Source organism: Penicillium samsonianum (genome assembly GCF_028829775.1).
Source record: "Penicillium samsonianum strain IBT 33392 chromosome Unknown utg000003l_segment0_segment0, whole genome shotgun sequence".
Classification (NCBI taxonomy): domain Eukaryota; kingdom Fungi; phylum Ascomycota; class Eurotiomycetes; order Eurotiales; family Aspergillaceae; genus Penicillium; species Penicillium samsonianum.
The window spans coordinates 7,252,200-7,275,062 of record NW_026643261.1 but is presented as its reverse complement, the minus strand read 5'-3'; the positions used below and the strand labels follow the sequence as shown (position 1 = coordinate 7,275,062).

The 22,863-nt window shown below is 49.5% G+C and overlaps 11 protein-coding genes across 11 annotated transcripts; 4 read left to right on the top strand and 7 right to left on the bottom strand.

Moving 5' to 3' along the window:
• Nucleotides 1-102: 102 nt before the first annotated feature.
• Nucleotides 103-3,013, bottom strand: N7471_006463 (deadenylation-dependent mRNA-decapping factor PAT1). Its single transcript, XM_057279182.1, has 3 exons — nt 2,847-3,013; nt 570-2,789; nt 103-512 (listed from the first exon to the last, which is right to left on the bottom strand). The coding sequence occupies exons 1-3, from the start codon at nt 2,972-2,974 to the stop codon at nt 389-391; spliced, it is 2,472 nt and encodes an 823-aa protein (XP_057138792.1). The 5' UTR covers nt 2,975-3,013; the 3' UTR covers nt 103-388.
• A 728-nt stretch (nt 3,014-3,741) lies between these two features.
• N7471_006462 (glycosyltransferase family 15 protein) lies at nt 3,742-5,060 on the top strand (the record flags this gene model as incomplete). Its single annotated transcript, XM_057279181.1, has 4 exons — nt 3,742-3,789; nt 3,839-4,597; nt 4,649-4,937; nt 4,993-5,060. 4 exons carry the CDS (start codon nt 3,742-3,744, stop codon nt 5,058-5,060), a joined length of 1,164 nt encoding a protein of 387 aa, XP_057138791.1.
• A 709-nt stretch (nt 5,061-5,769) lies between these two features.
• Nucleotides 5,770-6,580, bottom strand: N7471_006461 (mitochondrial 37S ribosomal protein uS12m; the record flags this gene model as incomplete). Its single annotated transcript, XM_057279180.1, has 3 exons — nt 5,770-5,835; nt 5,921-6,021; nt 6,139-6,580. 3 exons carry the CDS (start codon nt 6,578-6,580, stop codon nt 5,770-5,772), a joined length of 609 nt encoding a protein of 202 aa, XP_057138790.1.
• A 323-nt stretch (nt 6,581-6,903) lies between these two features.
• N7471_006460 (proteasome maturation protein) lies at nt 6,904-7,673 on the top strand (the record flags this gene model as incomplete). The annotated part of the gene is made up of 3 exons (XM_057279179.1): nt 6,904-6,906; nt 7,074-7,521; nt 7,606-7,673. The coding sequence occupies 3 exons, from the start codon at nt 6,904-6,906 to the stop codon at nt 7,671-7,673; spliced, it is 519 nt and encodes a 172-aa protein (XP_057138789.1).
• A 393-nt stretch (nt 7,674-8,066) lies between these two features.
• On the bottom strand, nt 8,067-9,790 carry N7471_006459 (uncharacterized protein; the record flags this gene model as incomplete). Its single annotated transcript, XM_057279178.1, has 3 exons — nt 8,067-8,944; nt 9,014-9,097; nt 9,211-9,790. 3 exons carry the CDS (start codon nt 9,788-9,790, stop codon nt 8,787-8,789), a joined length of 822 nt encoding a protein of 273 aa, XP_057138788.1. The 3' UTR covers nt 8,067-8,786.
• Nucleotides 9,791-10,944: 1,154 nt separating this feature from the next.
• Nucleotides 10,945-12,465, bottom strand: erg8 (phosphomevalonate kinase; the record flags this gene model as incomplete). The annotated part of the gene is made up of 2 exons (XM_057279177.1): nt 10,945-12,052; nt 12,122-12,465. 2 exons carry the CDS (start codon nt 12,463-12,465, stop codon nt 10,945-10,947), a joined length of 1,452 nt encoding a protein of 483 aa, XP_057138787.1.
• Nucleotides 12,466-13,418: 953 nt separating this feature from the next.
• N7471_006457 (class I SAM-dependent methyltransferase) lies at nt 13,419-14,594 on the bottom strand (the record flags this gene model as incomplete). Its single annotated transcript, XM_057279176.1, has 1 exon — nt 13,419-14,594. The coding sequence occupies one exon, from the start codon at nt 14,592-14,594 to the stop codon at nt 13,419-13,421; it is 1,176 nt and encodes a 391-aa protein (XP_057138786.1).
• Nucleotides 14,595-17,485: 2,891 nt separating this feature from the next.
• On the top strand, nt 17,486-17,836 carry N7471_006456 (Aminoglycoside phosphotransferase; the record flags this gene model as incomplete). Its single annotated transcript, XM_057279175.1, has 1 exon — nt 17,486-17,836. One exon carries the CDS (start codon nt 17,486-17,488, stop codon nt 17,834-17,836), a length of 351 nt encoding a protein of 116 aa, XP_057138785.1.
• Nucleotides 17,837-17,875: 39 nt separating this feature from the next.
• On the top strand, nt 17,876-18,888 carry N7471_006455 (Aminoglycoside phosphotransferase; the record flags this gene model as incomplete). The annotated part of the gene is made up of 2 exons (XM_057279174.1): nt 17,876-18,002; nt 18,347-18,888. The coding sequence occupies 2 exons, from the start codon at nt 17,876-17,878 to the stop codon at nt 18,886-18,888; spliced, it is 669 nt and encodes a 222-aa protein (XP_057138784.1).
• A 653-nt stretch (nt 18,889-19,541) lies between these two features.
• Nucleotides 19,542-19,811, bottom strand: N7471_006454 (uncharacterized protein; the record flags this gene model as incomplete). Its single annotated transcript, XM_057279173.1, has 2 exons — nt 19,542-19,688; nt 19,743-19,811. 2 exons carry the CDS (start codon nt 19,809-19,811, stop codon nt 19,542-19,544), a joined length of 216 nt encoding a protein of 71 aa, XP_057138783.1.
• A 2,533-nt stretch (nt 19,812-22,344) lies between these two features.
• Nucleotides 22,345-22,593, bottom strand: N7471_006453 (uncharacterized protein; the record flags this gene model as incomplete). The annotated part of the gene is made up of 1 exon (XM_057279172.1): nt 22,345-22,593. The coding sequence occupies one exon, from the start codon at nt 22,591-22,593 to the stop codon at nt 22,345-22,347; it is 249 nt and encodes an 82-aa protein (XP_057138782.1).
• Between the last annotated feature and the right edge of the window lie 270 nt (nt 22,594-22,863).

Below are 22,863 nucleotides of genomic sequence, written 5' to 3'. Positions count from 1 at the left end.
TGCAAGCAGCGTTGTTTCAACTGTGCCGAATAGGGACATCTGCAAGGGGGTCCAGTCCGTTCCCGGGGAACTGTGGGCCAAAATATTATTTACTGTGTTGAATATAGAACATTGAAGTGAAATTGGTATTGGAAAAAAAAGTAAAATAAACCGGGTTCAGGCACAATAATACAACCTGATTTTTGCCAGGCCCCGGATTCCCAGTAGATGTGGTAGATAGTGAGTGTGTTGCATTCCAGCAACATGGCCATGAGACCAATGAGTACTCAAGGTCTTGGGGCTCATTCTCATTCATTCAAGTCTGAAGTCTGGATGAGCTCAGAGAGAAGTGGTGGTTAACATGCCTTGGGTATATACCCAAGGAAGGGTCAAAATTCAAGTAGCTTTTTTAACCAAGGAGCTCAACGTCCAGACCAATGGCCCGCATGAAAAGGTTAACGTTGTTCAGGCGCTGACTGCCCATGTCGGCAGGAAGGGTCTTGCTGTATCCCACGGTTTCCATGACACGGTCCCTATAAGAGATTGATTAGCACTGTTTGTCTGCACTAAATCGAAATGGAAACACTCACTTAACGGCAATGACCAGACGCTGCTGCTGCTCAGGACTGGCGCCAATGCCCACGGCAGCAAGGAACTGCCACACATACATATCGTCACCGGAGCTGATCGATCCGGGGAAAATATCATTCAATCCGAGTTCCAGAGTATCAAACAGCACATTGAACTTCTCAACCCACTGCTGCCAATCGTGCTCGGAAGCCTGACCGGCCTCCTTGACGATCTCGGCACGACTGAGCAACATGGTCAAAATGCCCAATCCAACCTTGGTGCGAGCCACGGTCTGCACATGGGTTTGGTTGATGACCAATCCCAAAAGACCAATAATAATGTTGAATGGCGCCTCGTTCACGTATCCCAAAAGGCAGGGCATGACGGCCAGCGAGAACAGGTCAATGGCTTCGCGCACACCGAGCGAGGGCTGGGCCTCACCCGGCACGGGCTGAGCAAGACGGACCACATCCAGGCTATCCAGGTGGACGACAATCATGGTGAGGATAGTGACACGCTGTTCCTGATCAATGTGACGGAAGATGCGAGGAATGGCCTTCTTGCCCTTGGGGTACGACAAGAATGCGATAAAGGGGTGTGGTGTTGTCGAGTTAGGCACAATTGGTTCCATCACCTTCAATGACCGCCACAACTTCTGGTTGAGCGAGTGAAGCTTCTGTCTCCATTCCATGTGTTCTTGGATTGCTTCGGCGTCGCCTTCCTCGGGGGGTGGCGGCATCGTGCGCTCCATGTCTTCCATTGCCATCAATGCACTGTAAACACCTTCGAGATTCGTAAGGATCGACTTGCGATCACTGAGACTCAGATCCGACTGCTTCTTGGGTTTAGGTCCCTCTGAGCTATCAGGGCGCTTAATGTTCAGCATCGGCTTGGGCGCCTTGGCATTGCTAAATGAAATCTTGCCCAAGCTGCCCTCGATGATAAGCTGCTTGTTCTTGGGCTTGGCCTTTGCCGCCTCTACGGCACGCTGGACCTGCTGCTGCATTCGCTGCATGTGGTTGTCGGCACTCTGGAAATTGCCCCGACGATGTCCGCCGAGCCGGTTACCAGTCTGGAGCAGATAAGTCTGGGCGAAGTGACCAAGAGGCTGGTGGGGGTGTTGGCGCGGCGCGCCACGAATCTGGCTGTAGACCTGGTAGTAGAAGTCCTCCGCCAGCACAGCCTCGGGATCCGAATCCGCAACATTTCCAGCAGCCGCGACCAGCTGTTGCAACTGGATACGGGTGATGAAATTCTTGTCTTGCGGGGTCATGAGACCGTTGCCTCGAGACAGGAGGAAGATCTTGTGGTTGCGCTTTGCCCGCTTAGCATCCTCCACCAAATAAGTGTTACGCTGCTCTTCTGTGAGATGCATGAGTTGCTGCGGGTTAGTGATAACCGGCATTCCATTGTTGGCGGCCCGGCTAGGCGGCGGCCCTTGCTGATGTGGAAGAGGTTGCTGGGGCTGCTGGGGTTGCTGGGGGCGCTGGGCCTGGGGTGGACCGGCATGGCGCGGGCCAGGAGGCGGCATGTTTTGCGGGGGGAGGTTGGCGTTCTGCATCATATGCAACGGCCCACCAGGTGGCATATGTCCAGGGCCACCATAGAGCTCTGGCATACCAGGCGGTGGGTGTGGCATTTGCGGGGGTAGGTGGCCCTGCTTCATCTGTGCCTGGATGAACTCGGGAGGCACCGGAGGGAACCCATCAGGAAGCGTCTGTAGGTGCTGGAGCTGAGGTGGGTACTGAGGCTGCTCCACCATGGATCGCAGAAAGGCTTCTGCAGCTGGGGTCGCGGTAGTATGGCCATGATAACGCATCTGTGCCTCGACCTCTTCCAAGCTCATCATCTTCCGGCTCGGGGCAGCAGCAGCGGCAGCCGGTTCAGCTTTCTTCTGCGAGACACCCCAGACACTAGATTTGGCTTGTAAGTCCGGAATATAGCCGGGATCCGAGTACTTCTCATAGCCTGAGCGCTTGGTGGTCTGCTGGGGGGCGGCCGGCTGAACAGGAGCATGGGCGGGTTGGGGAGCGACTCGGCCTGCATTGGGATTTTGTAGGCTAAAGCGAACCTGCTCCTCCCCAATGGCGTCGGAAACCTGAGCAGTCTTTCCAAAGAAATCAAAGTCTCTGCCAACGGATTTATCGGGGCCGGCTCCGCCAAACGTGTCATCGTTGAACTCGTCCTGGTCGTCAGGAAGCTGATCTCCGAGACCATCGTAGGTATCCTCGAAATCAATCCTAAATGATGATAAGTACAATGGCCCATTCCAAGCCATTAAAAAATGATAAGCTCACACGTCGTCATCTCCCAGCGCATTAGCTCGAGCAATATCGGCAAAGGGATCCGGGTTTTCGAAGAACCCTTTGGCCCCGGAACCATCACGGTCCCTAGGTAGGGTTGTGTCAAATCCAAAGAAAGCCATCCTCTGGATGAGGAAGGATGAGAATGAGGTGGGGAGGTGAATAGCTTAGTGGGGGGAAGTTGAGGAAAGGTGCGATCGATGGACGGGAAGTTCTGGAGTGCGAATGCCTCAGGCAGAAACTGGTGCTTTTTGCCAAGCCACTGTCGATCTTCACGCTGATGTGCAGCTTCCAGCTTTTTGATATGTAAAGAGATATCAAAGATTAAGAGGAGATAAGATGTTATACAGCTATCTGAGGGTTTAGATTATAAGGGGCAACAATTTGACTCTATAACTACATCATGTATATACTCGGATAGTAACATAACAACGAGGCAACAAGAGATAGAGCATATTGCCACACAGTACTTGTACGGAGTATAGCAACGAGAATCCTTTCCCTGTTATCTCTCTTTTATAAGTGGATTTAACATCTTCGGCAAGATCGAATGAACATGGATCTTACAAACCCACCCTCCGTACCCTAATAATAACTTATCCCCTGAGCACTACGGAATGTCTCAAAGTGGGTGACACTCCAAGTGGCTGAAAGCGGTTGTCATTGTCTTGCGCGGCCTTTCATCTTTTCCACCCTTAATCTCCCCTCTGACCCCCCTAAAACACCTTCGGATTTCCACTGCCGGTTTATCAATTTTGAATCTGTTTCATTCCCCATTGATGTCGCTCGCTTTTTGATCTGGATTGGTTCCAACTGCGCCGGTCTGACCTCTGTTGTTGCCTTGCCACCTCACGGGGAATCAGCCTTATTCCTCCCCCCCCACATCACCATGTCTATCACTATTCGATATGCGCGCTACTTACTCTTTGCCGTCGTGGTGAGTCTTTCTTCTATGCTCAGGAATATTCTTTGCTAACGTTGAGTAGGCATTGTCGGTCTTCTTCTTCATTTCAAAATCCTCCATCCCGATGCCTACCACCGGGTTAACCACTCCTACACCCAAGGCCCCCACATACGACTCAGTAAAGTCGCAAAAACCCCAAGTTAACGGTTCACACCATGGCGAACGTGTAAATGCCACCTTTGTCACCCTCGCGCGCAACTCCGACCTTTGGGACATGGTCAAGTCCATTCGAACAGTTGAAGACCGTTTCAACCACAACTACAACTATGATTGGGTGTTCCTCAACGACGACGAGTTCGATGACGAGTTCAAGAAATTGACCACCGCACTGATTTCGGGCAGAACTCATTATGGTGTCATCCCCAAAGAACACTGGTCGTACCCAGAGTGGATCGACCAGGACAAGGCCGAAGAAGCGCGAGAGGAGATGGACCGCAAGAAGATCATTTACGGCGGCTCGGAGAGTTACCGCCATATGTGCCGCTATGAGTCTGGTTTCTTCTTCCGTCACCCGCTCATGATGAACTTCGAGTACTACTGGCGCGTCGAGCCTAGCATTGAGCTCTACTGTGATATTGACTCCGACCCATTCCGCTTCATGAAGGAGAACAACAAGAAGTACAGCTTTGTCCTTAGTCTGTACGAGTATGGGGCGACCATTCCTACCCTGTGGGATAGCGTGAAGAAGTTCACAGGCAATCACCCCGAGTATGTCTCGAAGGGAAATGCCATGGAATTCATCAGCAATGACGGTGGAGAAACCTACAACAACTGCCACTTCGTAAGTGCTTCAAATTAGGTTAAACTTCAACCTCGCTAACCTTTCTGCCAGTGGTCAAACTTTGAGATTGGCAGCTTGGAGTGGCTGCGATCCGACGCATACATTGACTATTTCACATCTTTGGACAAGGATGGTGGTTTCTTCTATGAGCGATGGGGCGACGCACCGGTTCACTCTATCGCGGCTTCTCTGATGTTAAAGAAAGAGGAAATCCACTTCTGGGATGACATCGCCTACTACCATGTCCCATTCACGCATTGCCCCTCGGATGAAAAGAAACGCCTGGACTTGAGATGTTCCTGCCAACCGAAAGATAACTTCGACTGGAAGGATTACTCTTGTATGTTTATAACCCTCCAATCTATACCTCTAGTGCAAAACTAATTGTGATACAGGCACCAAGCGTTGGTTCGATATCACCAAGATGGAGAAGCCGAACGGATGGGATGAGAAATATGACTGATTTACTTATCTTATTCACGGTCCCTCTGGGTCTATTCATGGACGGCCCAGTCGTTTCCTTCTTAGGGACAACGCGCGGGTCGGTTGTCTCGTCTTGATACGAAGCGCTGCGCATTTTGGAGGCTGACAGTGTCACCCATTTGCGCGGCAACTACAAAACCTCGGTAAAATATCCGTCCACTTTGCCCGCTGCTCTGCTCGGGGGTGGATATCACACCTGGATGAAGCAATATGCTATTCGATTTTACCACGCTTGGGCAAAAAGCTGCATGTTTACCTTTCAACTGTTTCATTTTGATTCCCATTATTGCGTTACCCCGTGAGGATTTAATTCGATGTCTGACATGTGTTACTATGGGTTTTCGAGCGTTCGTCCTTGTTTGGGGTTTGTTTCGTTGCATGGGTCCGGAGTAAAGTGATATTCCCGGAACCATTTTCTATAGTTACCTCTTAAATTTTCAAATATATCAATACAGTTGACTCAAAAGAGCTTGGATATCGAAAGAGATAATATGATGATAAACAGTCGCAATCCGTAGTGTTACATGCAAATATGAACAGAAAGAGTTTGCTCTCCGAAGAGCACAAAAAGCCAAATCCAAGTAGCCCAATGTGGCTATCTCTTATACAGCAGCTGATCAAAGAAGGCCAAAAAATTGTATAATCTCACAGCAGGTCAATCGCGATCAACCTGTATTCCCGAATCCATCTTAGTTGGTCTTCGGCTTCTTCGCGCCGTACTTCGAGCGACTCGTCATACGGCTTCCAACACCACCCTAGTAACATACAATCAGTAAAAGGTCTAGAAAGACATACACCCCGAAAGTGGGTATATAGAACAGAAGCAAAAAAGGGGCTTACCAAATCCATCGCACCACGAACAAGGGTATACTTCACACCAGGACAATCTTGAGCACGTCCACCACGGACCTGGACAACACTATGCTGCTGGATATTGTGGCCTGTACAAGAAAAATTAGCCAAAAATCCCGTAAGGAAAAGACCAGCACCGGAACAGAATCCACAGTATCCTATTCCCAACACCAGTCCAATCCAATTCAATTGCAAGTAAACCTTACCTTCTCCAGGAATATAAGCAGTAATAACCTTCCCAGAACTCAACCGCACTCTTGCAACCTTCCTCTCGCCAGAGTTGGGCTTCTTAGGCTTGGTGACACCAGTCTTAAGACAAACACCCTTCAAACCAGGCGTACCCTTCAGCGCAGGCGATCCACCGCGACGAGCCCGCTGTCCGGTACGAATACCGCGGCGGACCTGGTTGTACGTAGCGCGGATGATCGGCGAGCTGGAGAATTGCCGCTTCGGCACGGCGGCGAAGCCGGCAGCGGCTGTGCGGAATACGGGGTGGAAATTGAGGCGGGAGGTAATGGGGGATTGTTTCGAGGCGAAGGAGATAGCGGGTGATGTGGTGATTGTGCGGCAGAGGGGCGAGGAGATCGCAGGACGGTGGGTGAGAGTCCGTAGGGCCCGGAGGGCTATTGGGGAGAGTAATTGGGACATTTTGGGTGGTGTGAAGCGTGCGATTTGTATCCCCTTTCACTGAGTCGAGAATATCGCGATAGAATTGAGTTGGCCGGCGGAAGTGGAGGGCACGTGATTTGATTTGGGGTTGTTGCGTGGTTGGTTTCTCTCGTCTGTCGTAGGAGCTGGCCGCGCTGCTTCTCTCTGCCTGAAGCATCATCGGTGGTAGTCATCTTGCATCCTCCCTTTGCTCTTGTTTCTACTTTTCTATCTCCTTCCCGAGCTTTGAATACACACCTGCACTTGTCCAATCTGTGAATTCGAGCCTTGAACCCGAAAACTAGCATTATCCATCCGTCATCATGGTACGTTATCAAGCTACGGACCCGGGACCTCACCCTGGAGTCCAGCCCATAAGCAAAGCATCTAGAACCCCCATTCCCAACACCGCCATCACCGAACTCCATCCCTAACCCCCTCAATCGACCCCCATCCCAATTCTAAACACCCAAAACTAACAAAAAATCCCCAGTCCCTCCGCATCGCCCCCCCAAGCGGCAACGCAACACAAACGAGCAACCTCACAACCCGCCAACAAGCAAGCCTCCAAGCCCCGCGCCCATCCAAAGGCGCTCCCTCCGCCCCCGGCCTACCGGATACGCTCCGCAACAAGCTTACGCAGGCCGCCACCGCGCACGCGTCGTCCACGAACTCCAGCGGCGAGGTTCCGTCATCTACGCACCCGCTCGAGGCACGACTGCTCGCGTGGCGGGCTACACAGGACGCCATGAAGATGGAGGGACTGCGTCGGGCGTATGGTATTGCGGAGCCTGTTCGTCGCGGGATGGAGCTGAAGATCGTTCGGGATGGGACTTTCCGGCCTGCTGTACTTGGCGGTATGCGGGGTGGGAATGTTCATGAGGATATTCTTGTTATTGGGGGTCGGGATAGTGAGGTTCAGTGGGAGGATATTTACACCGGTATGTTTCGTTTGCGTTTCTTATATGGTGATTTTTGGTTTGGGATTGGATGTGTTTTGGCTAACTTGGTTGCTTCTGCTTTAGGTGATGACCTCCGTGAGCCGCCTGCTTTCCATGATGAGATGGAGAAGAGGCTCAAGATGGATTTCTAATGGCTTTGATGATATGGTGTTCTTTTGTTTCTCTGCTTTTCTATGTCGATGTGTTCTACTATTATCCTCTTACGTCCCTCGTCATACTCCTACCTTATGTCGTCAAATAGAAGGATAGATCACTGGACTTGATGCATTTCCGATTTGTCTGTCTGTCTGTTTTTCAAGGCAATATGGTACTATCGATATATTGAATCAATCCATGGTCTATTTCTACCAAGCAGTCTTGCAGAAACACCTCTAGCCGTAATATTATAGGGTTTCTACGGTATGAATGAATAGCATGCTACTCCAAATTGCTCGTCGACTTCGAGTATCAATTCCGAATATCTAGGCAAGACCCCGGAAATATATAGGCACTTTGGAATTTATTTAATATATGACAAAGAAACACGTCAACCTTCTCCAAAACGCCCTATACACTACGACTAACCACCATAGGCAGTTAGAAAAAGCAAGCAAAAAGGAATGAAACTCGAGAAAGAGAGGGATAGAGAAAGAAGAAAAGGGGTCAAAGTCGTAAGTACACAAAAGTCCATGAGGAAAGGAACCAGACAGGTAAAATGATAGAGCACAAAGAAAAAGGAAAGTCGGATTGGAGGGGGTATATATCGAAACCGGGGTAAGAATAATGGTGACAGCAATGCGAAAAGCAAAGAATGAATCTCAGATCGAGCCCTCGGACGACACGGTCGAAAAGAAAACACGAAGCACTCCAGTAGAGAAGATCCATGGATAGATGAATGAGGCCCGCATGCAGACGATATGGCGATGAGAGAACAGGAGGACGGCTCGAACATGGCACAGAAATAAGAGAAACAAGTCGAAAGTCGAAACCCAGTCGTAGGATGGAGGTCCAGTCAGAAGAAAGAAATGTCCAAACGCCGCTTCCAGAGCGCCCATGTTGGCTCAGCAAAACAGGTATGTTGATCCTGCGTCCAGGCAGAATTAGGCGTGTCGCTGCCATGGCAGGTAGATGAAGGGTGGAGGGTTGACGGAAGATGGACAAGGGAGGAAAGGCTGGGTATTAGGGTGGAAGGATGTAAGCAGTAGACAACATCATTGCCGAGAGCAGGCCGTCCACGATTGAGACCCGTAGCTGGAGCAGTGAGATTATAGAATCACACATCGGCATCCGGGGCTGCGCTCACTGGCTTCGCGCTCCCGGCTGTACTGTGCCTTTGCTCCCTTTGCGTCTTCCTCGTCGACGACTTCTTGCGGCTTGACAGTCATATGGACGACGTTTGGGTGTTCCTTGCTGAACTTGGAGTCTAGTTGGTTTGTTAGTATCAAAGTCTATAACCATAGCAACCATGCAACCATGATGGACGAAAACATACCAGAAACAGGGGACTTATCATCCAGCAACTTCCCAAATGAAATAAGACGGATAGAGCTTGGTGACGTGGGACGGGTCTCCCAATCTGCATCAACAACAGTGTTAGCTTAATTATTCTTATTCCATGACATCTCACATCAGGATGTGTTCTGTCCATCCGATGCCCATGTAGAGGTCTGAGTCAGGGTGAACTCTTACCAGATCTCCATTCGCGCCAGATCAACTCCTTAAGCGTGTAAACGCTCATCAAGAACGGATCAGAATTCTCAACATTCACCGATCGCTTCGTTAGATACTTTCCATCGATCGTAAACGGGTGTCGCGACCCCGTTGTCAACAGCAACGTAATCACCAGTGATGGACCAGCATCCTCCTCGACTTCCTTCCCGGAGCCTTCATCGGAGTGCTCCGTTGATGTCTCGGGCGCAGTCTTTGGCTCGTCTGTATCCATTGAAGGCGGTGTGGTGGACTGTGCCAGCGCGACAGCAGGAGCGTGGTCGACAGTTTGAGGAGGGTTGGTGGTGGTAAGTGATGTTGTCACGGGGGCGGATTTGCTTTCGCCACTGGGGCCAGTTGCGGGGTGGAACTGGGTCTGGGTCTGGGTCGCGGGTGTTTGATCATGGACAGATGGGATGGATGTATCAGCGACAGGGTTTGATTGGGCTTGGAGCTCTGTGGTTGGTGCTGTGGTCTGTTGATCCTGCGAAGTTGTGATTGGGGGTTGGTTGATATCTTTGTTGGTGTTTGGCCCCGACTCCGGTTGATCGGTTGTAGACATTTTAGGGTGCCCCGATGGCAGATAACGATTGACTTTACCCCGTTGGGAAAAGGGGCGCTGTCAACGGGGGGTATTTTGAAGGAAGGGTATTCCGTAAGAGCTGGAATGGGAGGAGGTAGAGGCCCGTGGGAGAGATGCAGATGTGAGGAGTCAAGGCTAAGCGGGAGGCGCAGGATAACACCTCAACTAGTGTGGAATGGATGGAATGGCTGTACATATATGTACCCCCGTCAAAATGATATTCAAATTGTATTTGAATAGGTTGAAGAGGGAAGAAAGAGGGCAAAATGGGATCTGCAAGCCTAACAGGCTTCTTGACCCTGGTTGAACGGCCTTGGAACTGCACCCGAAAATCTTTCCCCTATTTTTGAGTCAAAGAAAAAAAAAATCCCCTATATGTTGTTAATTTAGTACTTTAGCACCTTAGTACTTTAGTGTTATTATAAATGTAAATAGAGAAGATCAATTGAAGATCCGGGGAAATTAGTTAGGCCAAGACAAGTCTTGTTTGTATGCGACATCGTTAATAGATCTGGGCATGTCGGGATAGTTGCATGGAAAAGACAGGTCACTTCTTCCACATGTGTAGCTCTGTATACTCTGTACTCTGTACGACAATTAGGGATCTCATGACTATATTACGGAGTATACATGCAGCTGTCACTGTTTCATTGTTTCGCTGTCATAAAATGCAATTGGATTCTATATTCAATATCTCATATGCTAGCTATCAGGAAGCTGAAGAATATTAACCTGCGCAGTCCGTCCCCTTGAGAGCAGTCCAGTCTATATCGAAATACCTGGCAAACAGAGCACGGTCGCACACAGGGGGACATCGGGAAAATAGAATGGGCAACACTCGGCCAAGCATGGGACTCGTTGCATATGCAGGGGGATAAATCTGAAGATAGAGACGCAGATAGGTGGGTACTGATGGAGCGGGTAGGGGAGGTAAAAGGAAACACATCCGAGTCAAAGTCGATGTTTCAGCCATGATTCGTGCAATTAATTATCCTACAGGCCTGTGTATTTTCTGGAGGGTCCGGCCCACGATGCAATAGGGGAGGCTAAGCTGGTAGCCGAAACACGTTGTTGATAAGTCATGGTGGGCTGGGACACCGGTTCCCTTGTTTTAAAAACCAGAGACGAGCAACCTAGACCCAACCGGCATACTGCTCCAGCATTTCGTTTTTGGCACCTTCGGATCCGTGCTGAACGCCTAGCAGTCGTACGTTGCCGATCTTGCCTCCAAAGTCATCCTCGATCGTGCTCTTCCAGTTCGCAAGATGATCTCTCAGGCGTGCAATTACAGTGGGATCATCCTGGATCAGGATCGCGATGGCATCGTATCCTCCAGCCCCCGGGACGACGCCGCCAATGACACCTTCAACCTCTGAAACACTGTCTAACAGCTCGGTCTGTACACTGGGTTCAATGGGGACGCCCGTCCGGCGGGTCAATGTGCGGATATGCTGGCGTGTTCGTTGAAGAAGGGTGCGAATATCAGAAAAGTCGCCTTCGGGATTAACATCGGGGTGTTGAGCCTGGCGCTTAAGCTCTTGGCGCAGTCGCTCATTGTTATTCTGGAGGCTAGCCCAGAGAATATCCGCTTCCTTGCGGTTATTATTCCGCCATTCGAGGACCTTCTTGACCATCGAGGGCGTCTGAGAACCACAGTCCACGTCGCACAGAACCAGCTGCATCCCACGGGGGAGCTGCATGCCAAAGTCAACACACTCGGTATCCCATGGATGCTCGGAATCAGAGTCCTCCACGATGGGGAACAGGCGCTCCTCGAAACCAGCCGAGCCTACATCGCCGAGAGACTCCAGGATTGACGGCGAGAAACGTCGGTAGAGACACGAACCGTAGACAGCGCTAGCAACGTCGAATCCAGATCCGACCTTACCCTGGGCTGCGCAGTGGGCCGCTTGAGCGAGGTTATGGAGTTTATCCCGACCAGCACCGAGATCCTCTGGCTGCATGGTGCGGTGAATGACCAAGGCGGAGACAAGCGCAGTAACTAGAGCAGCTGAGGAGCCCAATCCAGTCTTGTGGGCTTCGAAGAGAGGCACGCCGAAATTGACAAAGCGCCCACCACGTCCCTGCGACGCCGGGCCCCTAGAGGCAGTGGTTTCCGAGTAGTAGTCGCTATCAGCCATGATGGTGACAGAGAGGGACCCGAAGTCCTTAGAGTCAGCAACGTAGCTGATATAAGTCAATGCATAGCTGAGAGAGGTCTCGACAAAGGGGTTTCGGGGTCTAAAGAGAAACAAGGCGATATTAGTCAATGACTTTTTTGCGCAAAGAGAGAGCCATAGCAAAGCATACCCATCTCCCTTCTGGATGACCTTGACACCCCCACCATTCCCACATCGCTGCACACCATATTCCCACACCGCATCGACAAACTGCGGGGAACGCACAACAACGGTATCTTCCCCATCCTGGTCCTCCACGCCCGAATTAGACAGGGCATCGGCGCCAGGAGCGGGCCCAGATCCTGATGCCCCGCGGCGGTGACCCCTCCTCAGTTGCTGGACAATAACATGGATGCGGGCATCGAGCGCAAACACGGTGCCTGTGTAGCCGCGGTCTAGCACGAGATAGCCACCGGTTAAAAGGACCTTGCCCGGCGCAGATAGCGCCGTGATAGAAGACGGTAAAGGAGACATGGAGTAGTTGTAGATTGGAGATATGGTTGTTGTGGGGGAGAAAAAAGCCGGGATCTACGGGGCGCTTGGAGATTATGGAAGGACTGCCCCGCGGTCACGGGGGTGGTTGGGGGGAGGGAAGGAGTATGGAATCGTGCAGATAAGATGTGCTAGGCTTACGCTGCCATGCAGATGCAGTTTAATGGAGGCTTGAACATTTCCCATATTCTAGAGGGGGGTACAACCTTGGAAGGGTGTATGGAATTCTCCTAATAGGGACTAGTGGGGATGTTGCAGGGCTGCACTGATTTATGGTGGTTACATATAAAACAATGTACAGAAGAAGAACAGTCTTTTATAGATAAAAGTGACAGTCTCCCTACATCAATTGGTTGTGTAGTGTAATGGTCATCACTCTGGTTTCTGATACCAGCAATCCCGGTTCGATCCCGGGCACGACCTCTCATTTATTTTTTATTTTTTTTCCTTTTTTAGTTGCCCATTTCACACATAGATTAACTAGACTGTGACTTGATGGTTTTTATTCATTTATTTCATTTGGCTTTCACTACTTTTTCCATGTTGCAGTGTTTGCTCAGATCAAGATATGTTTGATCTTGAACGTAGTATATATTGTGAACTATCAGACGGTGTAGATGCAATGCCCTCATGAAACTCCTTATTGCTCAAGAAAGTCATCTAAGAGATATATAAAAAAAATGGAATAAATAACCCAAACTCCCCAATGCGTCAAATCCCACAGCCTTCTAATCCGTCGAATATTAATGTACAGGGTATTGTGCGTCAAGATGTCCAATCGATTCGTGAGGGGCGACAATGGCGTTGAGGTGGAAGGCTGGTGTGCTCTGAATATCGACCCGACTTGGTCACGGCAGAGTTTGACATCAGAAAATTATTCTATTCCATCCAACTTCCTCACGTCTCGAGCGCCGCTGAGAAACCTTGTTCAAAGCCTAAGCCTTGGGCTTCTGCGCAATGATGCTATAACTCGTCGTAGCTAGACGCATGCGATCCATCTTAACGAAAGCCTGACCATCCAAACAAAGACGGTTAATCAAAGTCTTGAAGTGTCGCGGCAGAACATGCACCTTGACGAGCGCAAGGATCGCCTGGCGCAGGGTGCGGAAGTATACATCGACGGTATCGATAAGCGGGGCCTGGAGACCATCGATACTAGCGTTCTCCGACCGCACAACCTCAAACCCAGCCTCTTTCAACGCCGCCTCGAGACTTTCCGGCGTGGGTGTACCGACAGCACCGATGAGCGGCTTGACGCGGCGCATGAGCTCCGCATGCTCCGGATTACTAGCGTCGTAATCCGGCAAGCTGACCCAGTCCAACAGGGAGATCTTCGAGCCCGGCTTGACGACACGGAAGATCTCGCGGAATAGGGCAGGCAGATCCTTGCACAAGCTCAGGGCTTGGATCTGGTAGAATGCATCGAAGCTCTCGTCGGCGAATGGCAGGGGGAGATCATTGAAATCTCGCGTGACGAAGTTATTCTGAAGTCCGCGCTCCTGGTTGAAGGTCGTCGCCTGCTCGACCTGGTTCGGGTCGATGTTGAGGCCCGTTACCTGGGCGCCGGTGTGTTGCGCCATGTGTGCGGCGACGCGCCCGCGGCCACATCCCAGATCCAGCACCTTCTTTCCCGTTCCCAGGCCGATGTCTTGTGCGATTGAGCGCTCGTACAGGATCTGGTTCTCGAGAACATTGGATTTGGGGCTCATCCATGGTGGGATATACATTTTTTCAACATCGCCAAGTGCGCACAGGTGGTTCAGGACTCCGTAATAGGATTTCAAGCAATCGCCGACTTTTTCTTGGTAGTTGGGGCCCAGAGACTCGGTCATTTGTTTTTCGTCGGACCAGTCAAGGTTATATATGATGTATGACGCCATGAAATCGTCAACTTCTTTCGGGGTCAAGTGCGCCAAGTGTCGGAATGCCGTCCAGAAACTCTTCCACCGCTTGGGGGATGCCGAATTGTCGAGGTCCTTTCCATGGTGGCCGAGTGTTGTCACCAGCGCATTCTGCTTCTCCTGCGCGATCTCGTCGAGCGAGCTATCACTCTCCGAGCCTCGTTCGCTGCGTCCGGGATGGCGCGGTGTGTCCAAGAGTGTTTGTGTCATGATGAAGAGCTTTTACAAACAATTATTATATGAAAGAGGTATATATTAGGTATTTTTGGAGGAAGGGGGTATGTGTAGTAACCAGCGGCCACAGCCCTGAAGGGGATCTGGCGCGATTTATAAGCACTACGCTCCGAGTCAATCCCTTCGTCTATGCTCCAGACGAAAACTCATTTGTCGAGACAGCTGTATGGTCAGTAGCCACATAGTGGATTTCGTCACCAGACATGGAAGCTCTTACCGGTTATCCCGGCAATAAAATGGTGAGATCCGTTTAAGACGGCAGAGACCCGAACAATAGAATTTTTCATTCGGATAACCAAGAATCTTACTTCCCAATTGCTTCAATTTTTGCCATTCCTCTCTGGGGCTTTCGGTCCTCTGTCCGAGTTCCGAGATCCATCTGGGGCGGAGGAGCTGGGAGGCCCGTTGTATGCGACTACGAGATGTCCAGGCGCGGATGACGCGGGACCCTTAAAGGAAATTAGCATCGTCATGGGAACGATGATCTGGACCCACTTCTATAGTTTGAATACTGTATTCTATATGGGTATATCTGGACACATGAAAATCGGGTAAGCCAGCATCATCGTACATGTTGATCACCCAATGTGGGATGTGGGATACAAGATACAAAGTATACAATATAAAAGTACATCGTACAGCGCCTAGGCCCTAACCTCTAAAGAGTAAGCTTCTAATTAACCGTTGACACCACCCATGGTCCCCGGAACTTTCTCCCGAGTTACTCAACATTTCGCACTTTCCCAGAACTTCTTAGAACAAATATTCAACTTCGAGAAGCTTTTTTTTTCCTTTTGATTTCCAAGTACAAACTAAAAGCACAAAATAAAGTAAATAATCCCGAAGCAGACTGAATGTGATTGAACGAGGTAAGGGAGTTGAGATTGGAGACCCACATGGATCGTCGGGCGAAAACCCAAGACTTCGACTCCGAGACCCTGGCGGTTTCCGTATTTCCGAGGTCACGTGGAATCCGCATGGAGTATTATGCTCCTATAAAGAACTCTTGGCATTGCTTCTGTCTCCGGCTCAGCCGAAATATACATACTAGGGAATCCCTATGTAGAGCTGAGGTGGCATAAGGTAGGACCGTTAGAATATACGCCTTGGCAAGCTACGGTGTGAGTAATAATGAATATCGCCTACAATTATTCCCACGTCATAGTTCAAGCCACGCATGGTTTGTGGATAAAAAAGTACTATGACCAACAGATACGAGTATTAAGTGGGGGAAAAAATTGAATTAAATCGAACTCTTTAAAAAAGTGAGCAGTTGAAAGCTAGATATTAATGTTCTTGAGCAACGTGGATCGAAATATCATTACAGCTTTCTGAAGAAGACTTGGAGAAATCACACTTTTACTGTGGATACAACGAGATATTGATAGTCCACGATGATGAAATGGAGAGGGGCTTCTTTCCCATTTAGGTATCGGGTAGGTACATTTGTACGTTGTGAGTCATATGTTGTAGGGATGTACGTACAACCTTGAGTTCTTACTTTGTACATCCATGGATATGTATGTATATTATCTCAAAATATCAGCGATATTGTAGTCACCAGGGCTGATACGGCACACATTAAGTCATATCTAACATCTCACCTAGGTAACATCGCGATATCTTTTTTTTTCTTTCTCTTTTCTGTTATTCATCTAATTAAGGTATAGAAACACTTCTCCATGTCGACTCCATCCAACCCCTTCAGCCCCTCCCCCGGACACGGACCTGCTGGTTATATACTGTGGAACCCAGCTGCACCCATTGTACATTGTAGACCATACTAACTACGGAGTAGTAGGGTTTTCATCAAACAAATCTCGAGCAGTCCAAAATACATACAACATACTGTATATTGTACGACGCACAGTACAATATAGGTACTACATTTCGCCTACGTAAATAGCTTGCGATCGGCGGGACTGTCCAACGGTTCAACGTGGAGAGTGCTTGGCTACTCTGCAAAGCACTACAACCTACCTATTTCAAGGCTAATTCTACAATCCCGGCTGCTAAACAAGCAGATAATATTATGCTGTGTTGTTGATAGTTGTTCTTCCCCAATAAAATCAATTTCCAAGCTGAGACTAATTTCGATGTCGATATCAGAACTCTCTACTTTGTAGGTAGCGATGTGTGATATTGATATGATATTTTCTGCGTTGGATAAATAAGGAAAATGGCAAAATGGCTAATTGTATCGCAGAGCGTGTGCCGCACCTTCTCTCCGCCAACGATAATCGCACGGATATCGATCGACACCGCGGTTCGTGCTCGGCTATGTGGAGTGTCAGTATACATATGTATGTATGACCCGCTGACGTCACATTAGCATTTTATATAGGTTGTAGCGAGATGGTTCTAGACTCTGGCGTACAATATACACAATATACGATTTTGAATACACAGTAGAGCTGCATTATATCTTGAGTTGGCACTAGGTATTATTATGAAATGTGTTGGGATATCCTGAATATATATATGTACCTAGGTACCTACCTACATGCCTACCGGATTTCCTCTAGTTACCACTTCTTGCGTTTCCGTTTTAGTGCCCATGCTTCGCCGCTTTTTGCTCACTATGTAGAACTGACGACGCCTCTGAGCGGTCTGGTCCGATCAGTGATTGTTACATATGTAAGCAAACTGATTTAGGCCCCGGGTTACTCACTGAGTATCATCTGATGCGCAGCTGAGCCAGGGATGAGCGGGAGCGCGACACAGTATATCGGTGTCCGTCGGACTTCCTATAATCTTTCCGCCTATATAGGATGGAGTACGGCGGCACGGTATGAATTTTGAAGCCGCTACTCTCGAATTATCAGGAAACACGCCCTCCCTTTTCACCTCTTATTATGACCACCATTATGACCACCCCCAAGAGCCGGCATTATGATTTTGTAACCTCCTTAGTTGCGGAGCACTTCGGGAAGAATGATTTCACAATCGAGGACATGGAAAAGGCGAAAAACAATCATGTCTACCTTATTCACCTTAATCTGCCGCTTGCAGAGCTATCGCTGACAGAGAGTGGATTTTCACAGCCCTATACATCGGCAATCCCAGGAGGGACCTCAAGATTGGTACTACGAATCTCCAAGGACAATGTGAATGTGAAAGATTCCGTGCGAATTCGGAATGAAGTTGCATTCCTCGCTTTAGCGCGCGATGCGTTATCTGGTATCGATGCCTCAGTGATCCCGCGCGTGTTCGGATGAGAAGATGAGTCGTTTATTAGCTGGATCCTAGAAGAATTCATGGAAGGGGACTCACTAAGCCCGGGTAAGATCCTTGCGCTCGATTACAACACTCGGCAGTCACTACTTTACCAGCTAGCACGGGTTGTTAAAGCTTTCCAGGTTTATCGACTCCCTGAAACCGTTAGTATGTATGTATGGTGGCCTGACGTCTGATGATCAAGGTGAAATCGTGAATACCATCTCAACGCTACCTTGTGGTGGACCGTTCCAAACCTATCCACAATTTGTGAGAGGAATGTGTGTCTGGCAATTCAAAATAAGCGACCAAAGTGCTCATCTGAATGGGTGGCGGGATATACCTGGTTTACGGGAACGATTAGAGGATTTCGTTTACTAGGGGGCTCGACTAGCGTTTGGATAAAATTCCTAAGTAAAAGCCAACTCTGATACATGCAGATTTAACTATGTATGTCTAGTTAAGGCGTCGTCTACATTTGATATGGTACCTCATCAGTCATTTTATACTAGGCCTGCCGAACCTACTCTTCTGTCGCGCAAATAACAGCCTAAGTGCGGTTCTAGACTTCGACCTCGCTCATATTGGTGCGCCAATCTCCGAGTACCTATTTTACTTCTGGGATCTAGATGGTTTACTACCTGGAAGCTCCGACGATCCTATTGATTCCCCACGCAACTATATCTTGAAAGGATTTCCATCTCTGGAGAAAGGGGTCGACTATCCGGAAGGGTTTGAGCTCAGGAACAAGACTGAGGCTGCATCTTCGTCTGCAGCGGTGTCCAGCCAGGCTGCCGCCGCCGCAACTGGCGAATACAAGTGGAAACTTGCTCGAGCATGGGATAATGCTTTGTCTGACGTAGGAGCTAAAAAGCCCTCGACGATCGACAAAGCGGGAGATATAGCAGATATATGGTGGTTCTCTCAAGATTTGTGCGAGGCCTATTGGTTTATGGACACCTTTTTGGAGAAGAAGTCACCGGAGAAGCTGGAGGAGTTGAAAGCTGAGAGTGCCAGCAAGCTAGAGAGATATTTGGCACAGTGGGGCTTTTAAAGCTGGCGAGAGTAAAATGGAGTTCGCGTTTGTGTTATATGTTGCTTTTTATGAGAATATGTTTGGCTCCCATTCCCTTTATCACTAATTGTAACAAAGAGCATATGTAGCTGAGGCTCAATGCCTTCCAAGGCTCGGCGTAAGGCACCAAAGAGTGACCAGTCAGAGCCACTGACCGCAATCTCCCATGGTGGGAGCAGGACTACCCCCATATTGGGATAGGAGCCATGGATGGGACTACTAGAATAAAAAATACAGTTAAAATTGTTTTGTATCCCACGCAATTTAAGTTGTAGACGTCGTTTCCCGAACGACGCTCGTCCATGAGATAGCAATTTCATTATCATACATCGTAAGAGCTGGATTTCTATTACCAGACAGGACCAGATTGCAGTGTCCAGCCTAAACAAAATTCTCCTCTGAACTAGGAGGTTTCCATCACAGTCTTGCCGCACGTGTCACCGATCCAATACCGCGTCAGCAATTGCGCAACATCAGTGTTCTTTCGTGTGTGTTGAGGCTGCTAACTATGGGGAGAGAGAGAGGAAGAAGAAGAATCATGATCTATTCAATCTATCTGAAGCAGGGGATTTATACCCTGCCAAACAAAGAAAGGCTCAGTCTGCAAACAAATGGAGGCATCAATGAGATGACTAGACAAAGGCATCAATGGGATGACCGACATAGTCCAACAGTGTGAAATCGTACATCTTAGAAGCGCGTATGTTAAGAATCTCTCCGTCAAGATCGGCCTCCAGGACGCGGGCATGACGAGGACCCATGAGAGACACGACCAGCATCTACCAGAGCAAGATTAATAGATCATTTTTAGAATCCACCATGGGAGGTCTTACCGGGGCAACAATATGCGGGCGCAGCGACTTAGTCCTCAGACTAGCAGCCATGATATCGGTGATGGTCATGATCTCTCCGTGAAGCAGTCGATTATCCCCGTTCACATCACTATCCAGGATGGCCTTGAAGTGTGGATAGTTTCCCGCTGGATAATCGGTTACTGACACAGCACCACGCCCATGCCAAATCCTTGGATCGTTACTACCTCCCGAGAAACAGCGAATATCGGAAGAAAATGCTTGAAATATGCAAGGATTGGATTGAACGGTGGAAATCAAACAAGTCGACCGATATCCCGCGCGCCTTGCTTGACGAATTGAACGACCTGGACGAAAAGGTTTTTTGATGAAGCCCCAGCTGATGAACCCAAGGATATCGACAGCACATCAGAAGATGATCTCTATGACTAGCTAGCTTGGCCTAGCCCATATCTATACTCTCTTCCAAGGCTTTGACTTCTCGCGTACTTTGAATTTCTTTCCTACACGGTCCTGTTCCAGCCCAGTTCCGCTTTCTTTGCTCCATTATTGAACCCCTGCTCCAACACAGTGGGCCTGTCTCTCAATTATTCGCTTTGTATTGCTACTGCGGCTTCAATCCAGTTCCGCTTTCTTTAGCTAGCTTGCATAGGTAGATAATCCATCATACCTACTCGACCTACCAACTTGTACCAGATATGCTAGTATGTCTAGTTTTCATCTTAGAGGGTCTTCCTGAGTAAAATTTTCAATTCTCAAGCTCGGAAAATCGCCACCAGCTTGTAGGGCGTTTCCGGAGGAGCCAGTCACCTAGCTCCAAGCCAATTCCATCCACCAAGCCAGCAATCGCCGGCATCTCATCAATCAGTGAAGGCGAATAGACCGCCAGCTACAAACTACCATTCGACTTACCCACCAAATCAGCAATTATATCCAAGCTAGCCATCGCTAGGCCGACTAGTTCGACTCTTAACACTCGAACGAGAATCAGCCTTCTGCAAAGGTAGCACGCTGACCGCCCAGTTCTACCACGGGCAGAAGACCCATTTCCACCAGATTAGCCAAATCGGCCAAGCCTATACAAAGCGACAGCTCAATTCCTCAAAGTTGCTGCTTTAATCCATTCTACAGCGGAACCATCCGATTCTGAACCAGCCAAGCCGCTTGGCAGGAAGAAGCAACCCCAGCCAGGGTCAACCTCAACCGAGCCCATACGGCCTATCATCACCACTCAAAACCTCAGCACCTAACACTTCCAAGGGAGTTACGGAGGCGCCTTCGTCTACTATTCTGCACATCCTAACCACTACAGAGGCCGGCCAAGCTCCGCCCCGAAGCTCCCACAACCCAGACATCTAACAGCCTGACCCAAGCCATACCTCAGACGAACTCTCTACCCTATCATCACTAAGCCTCTCCATCGAGGTAACACCCAAGCCCAGACCAGGCGTGGAAGGTGCTCAATCGAGCCTAGGAACCGCTGCTCAACCTCAACCTCAACCTCAACCTCAACCTCAACCTCAACCTCAACCTCAACCTCAACCTCAACCAGAATTCAAGGCACCCTCAAATCCCTCAAATCCCGACCTTGTGCCTGTTCGTAGGCAGCGAAGACCTCGCGGTACGCAGGGTCAGCAGCGTTGATCTATATGTCGTCTGCTACTCCACTTCCTTAGAAGCGTACGCGGTACTCCATGCGAGTGGCTCCTATACCGTCTGCACGAGGTCGGCCAATAGGGCGAGTCCGCTTTTCTATCAGGCTATACACAGCTTGGGGCCCGATTGGTGACAGCTGGGCTGGTTTGGGACTTCGTTCCTAAAGGTCGTCTCCTAGAGGGTCCGGCTCTAGGTGTTCGACACTGATTACCGGGTGGGTACGCCAGGAAGACGGGAAGTCCAGCTTTTATACCAAACGTCCCATATGCTCGAGAACTTTAAACCGTCCGACGATCCGATGGGCTAGCTTTTTTAGCAAGCTAGTGGCTTAGATGTCGTATCCATGGCCTAGGCGGAGGTACACATAATCGCCAGGCTCAAACCACTTTCTGACAGCTTGCGGCTTGCACTATATCAGATGTTTATGTAGCTTATTTCTAGAGTCAAAGCTGCCGTCACAATTAAGGCAAGTGACTGTAATGAAAGGAAAGCAAGTTTGGGCCACAGGATCGTCGTCACCTTGGTTCTGACTGTAGTCGGGCTCGCCGTCCACGTCGGCGTCCCTGTAATACGATCCTTCGTAGTCGTATTCCTCGTCGTCATAGTCTGGCTGTAGAAGCCGGTACAGTGCATAAATGGGCCTTAGAAAGCCATAAAGATAGCAAAGAAATGGGCGTAGAAACGCCAAAAACAAAGCAAATAAGGGGAGCCAAGCTAACAATGTTGAATCTGTGGAAGGCAATCGGCGGTCCTTGAAGGGAGTCAAAGCCGTAAATCAGTAGCATAGAGCCGTTAGGTGAGAAGGACAAGCTGTGACCCTAGTTGTAGAGTCCGTCATCGGAAGCACTGTCTTCGTTTTGCTCTTTATCTGGATTTTCGTTGGGTGGATCTTCGCGCTGTTCCTACTTGATGGGGGCCTGAGTGTCGCCGAAGGCAGCTTTACCGTGCTCCGTGGTGATTTAGATGGCTATTTCTTTAATAACTTGGAGATCGTCGGAGCTGTCAATGTCGATAGGTCGAAGCGTTGGGCGAGCTTCTTGGGCAAGCCTTGGTTAGCTTGGATATCATATCCATGACCCAGACGAAGGTACACGTAATCGCCAGGCTTGAACCATTGTCTGACGTGTGTCTTATAGTAATTTTTCATGGCCATGGCGGCGTACGCCAAGCTCCTTTCTACGCCTAGGCGCGTTATGAAGTCCTGCTCGGTTGCCATGGCTTGTCGCATCATGCCCATAAGTTGGCGGAGTTCCACGCCCTACGCCCTACATGAGCTGATACGGGCTATACCCCGTGGAAGCATTGATCGACGACTTCAACGTGGCTTCTGGAGAGGTACTGGGTGGGGTTCTGTCAGCGGAGTGCTTGGACAGACCAAGCTGAGGGTGGCAATCAAAGCTATGCGACAATCGGCCATTCGAGGGGAGACGATGCACGACGGAATCCGAACTACGGCCAAATCCAAGTTGCCGAATATAGGCGTGTG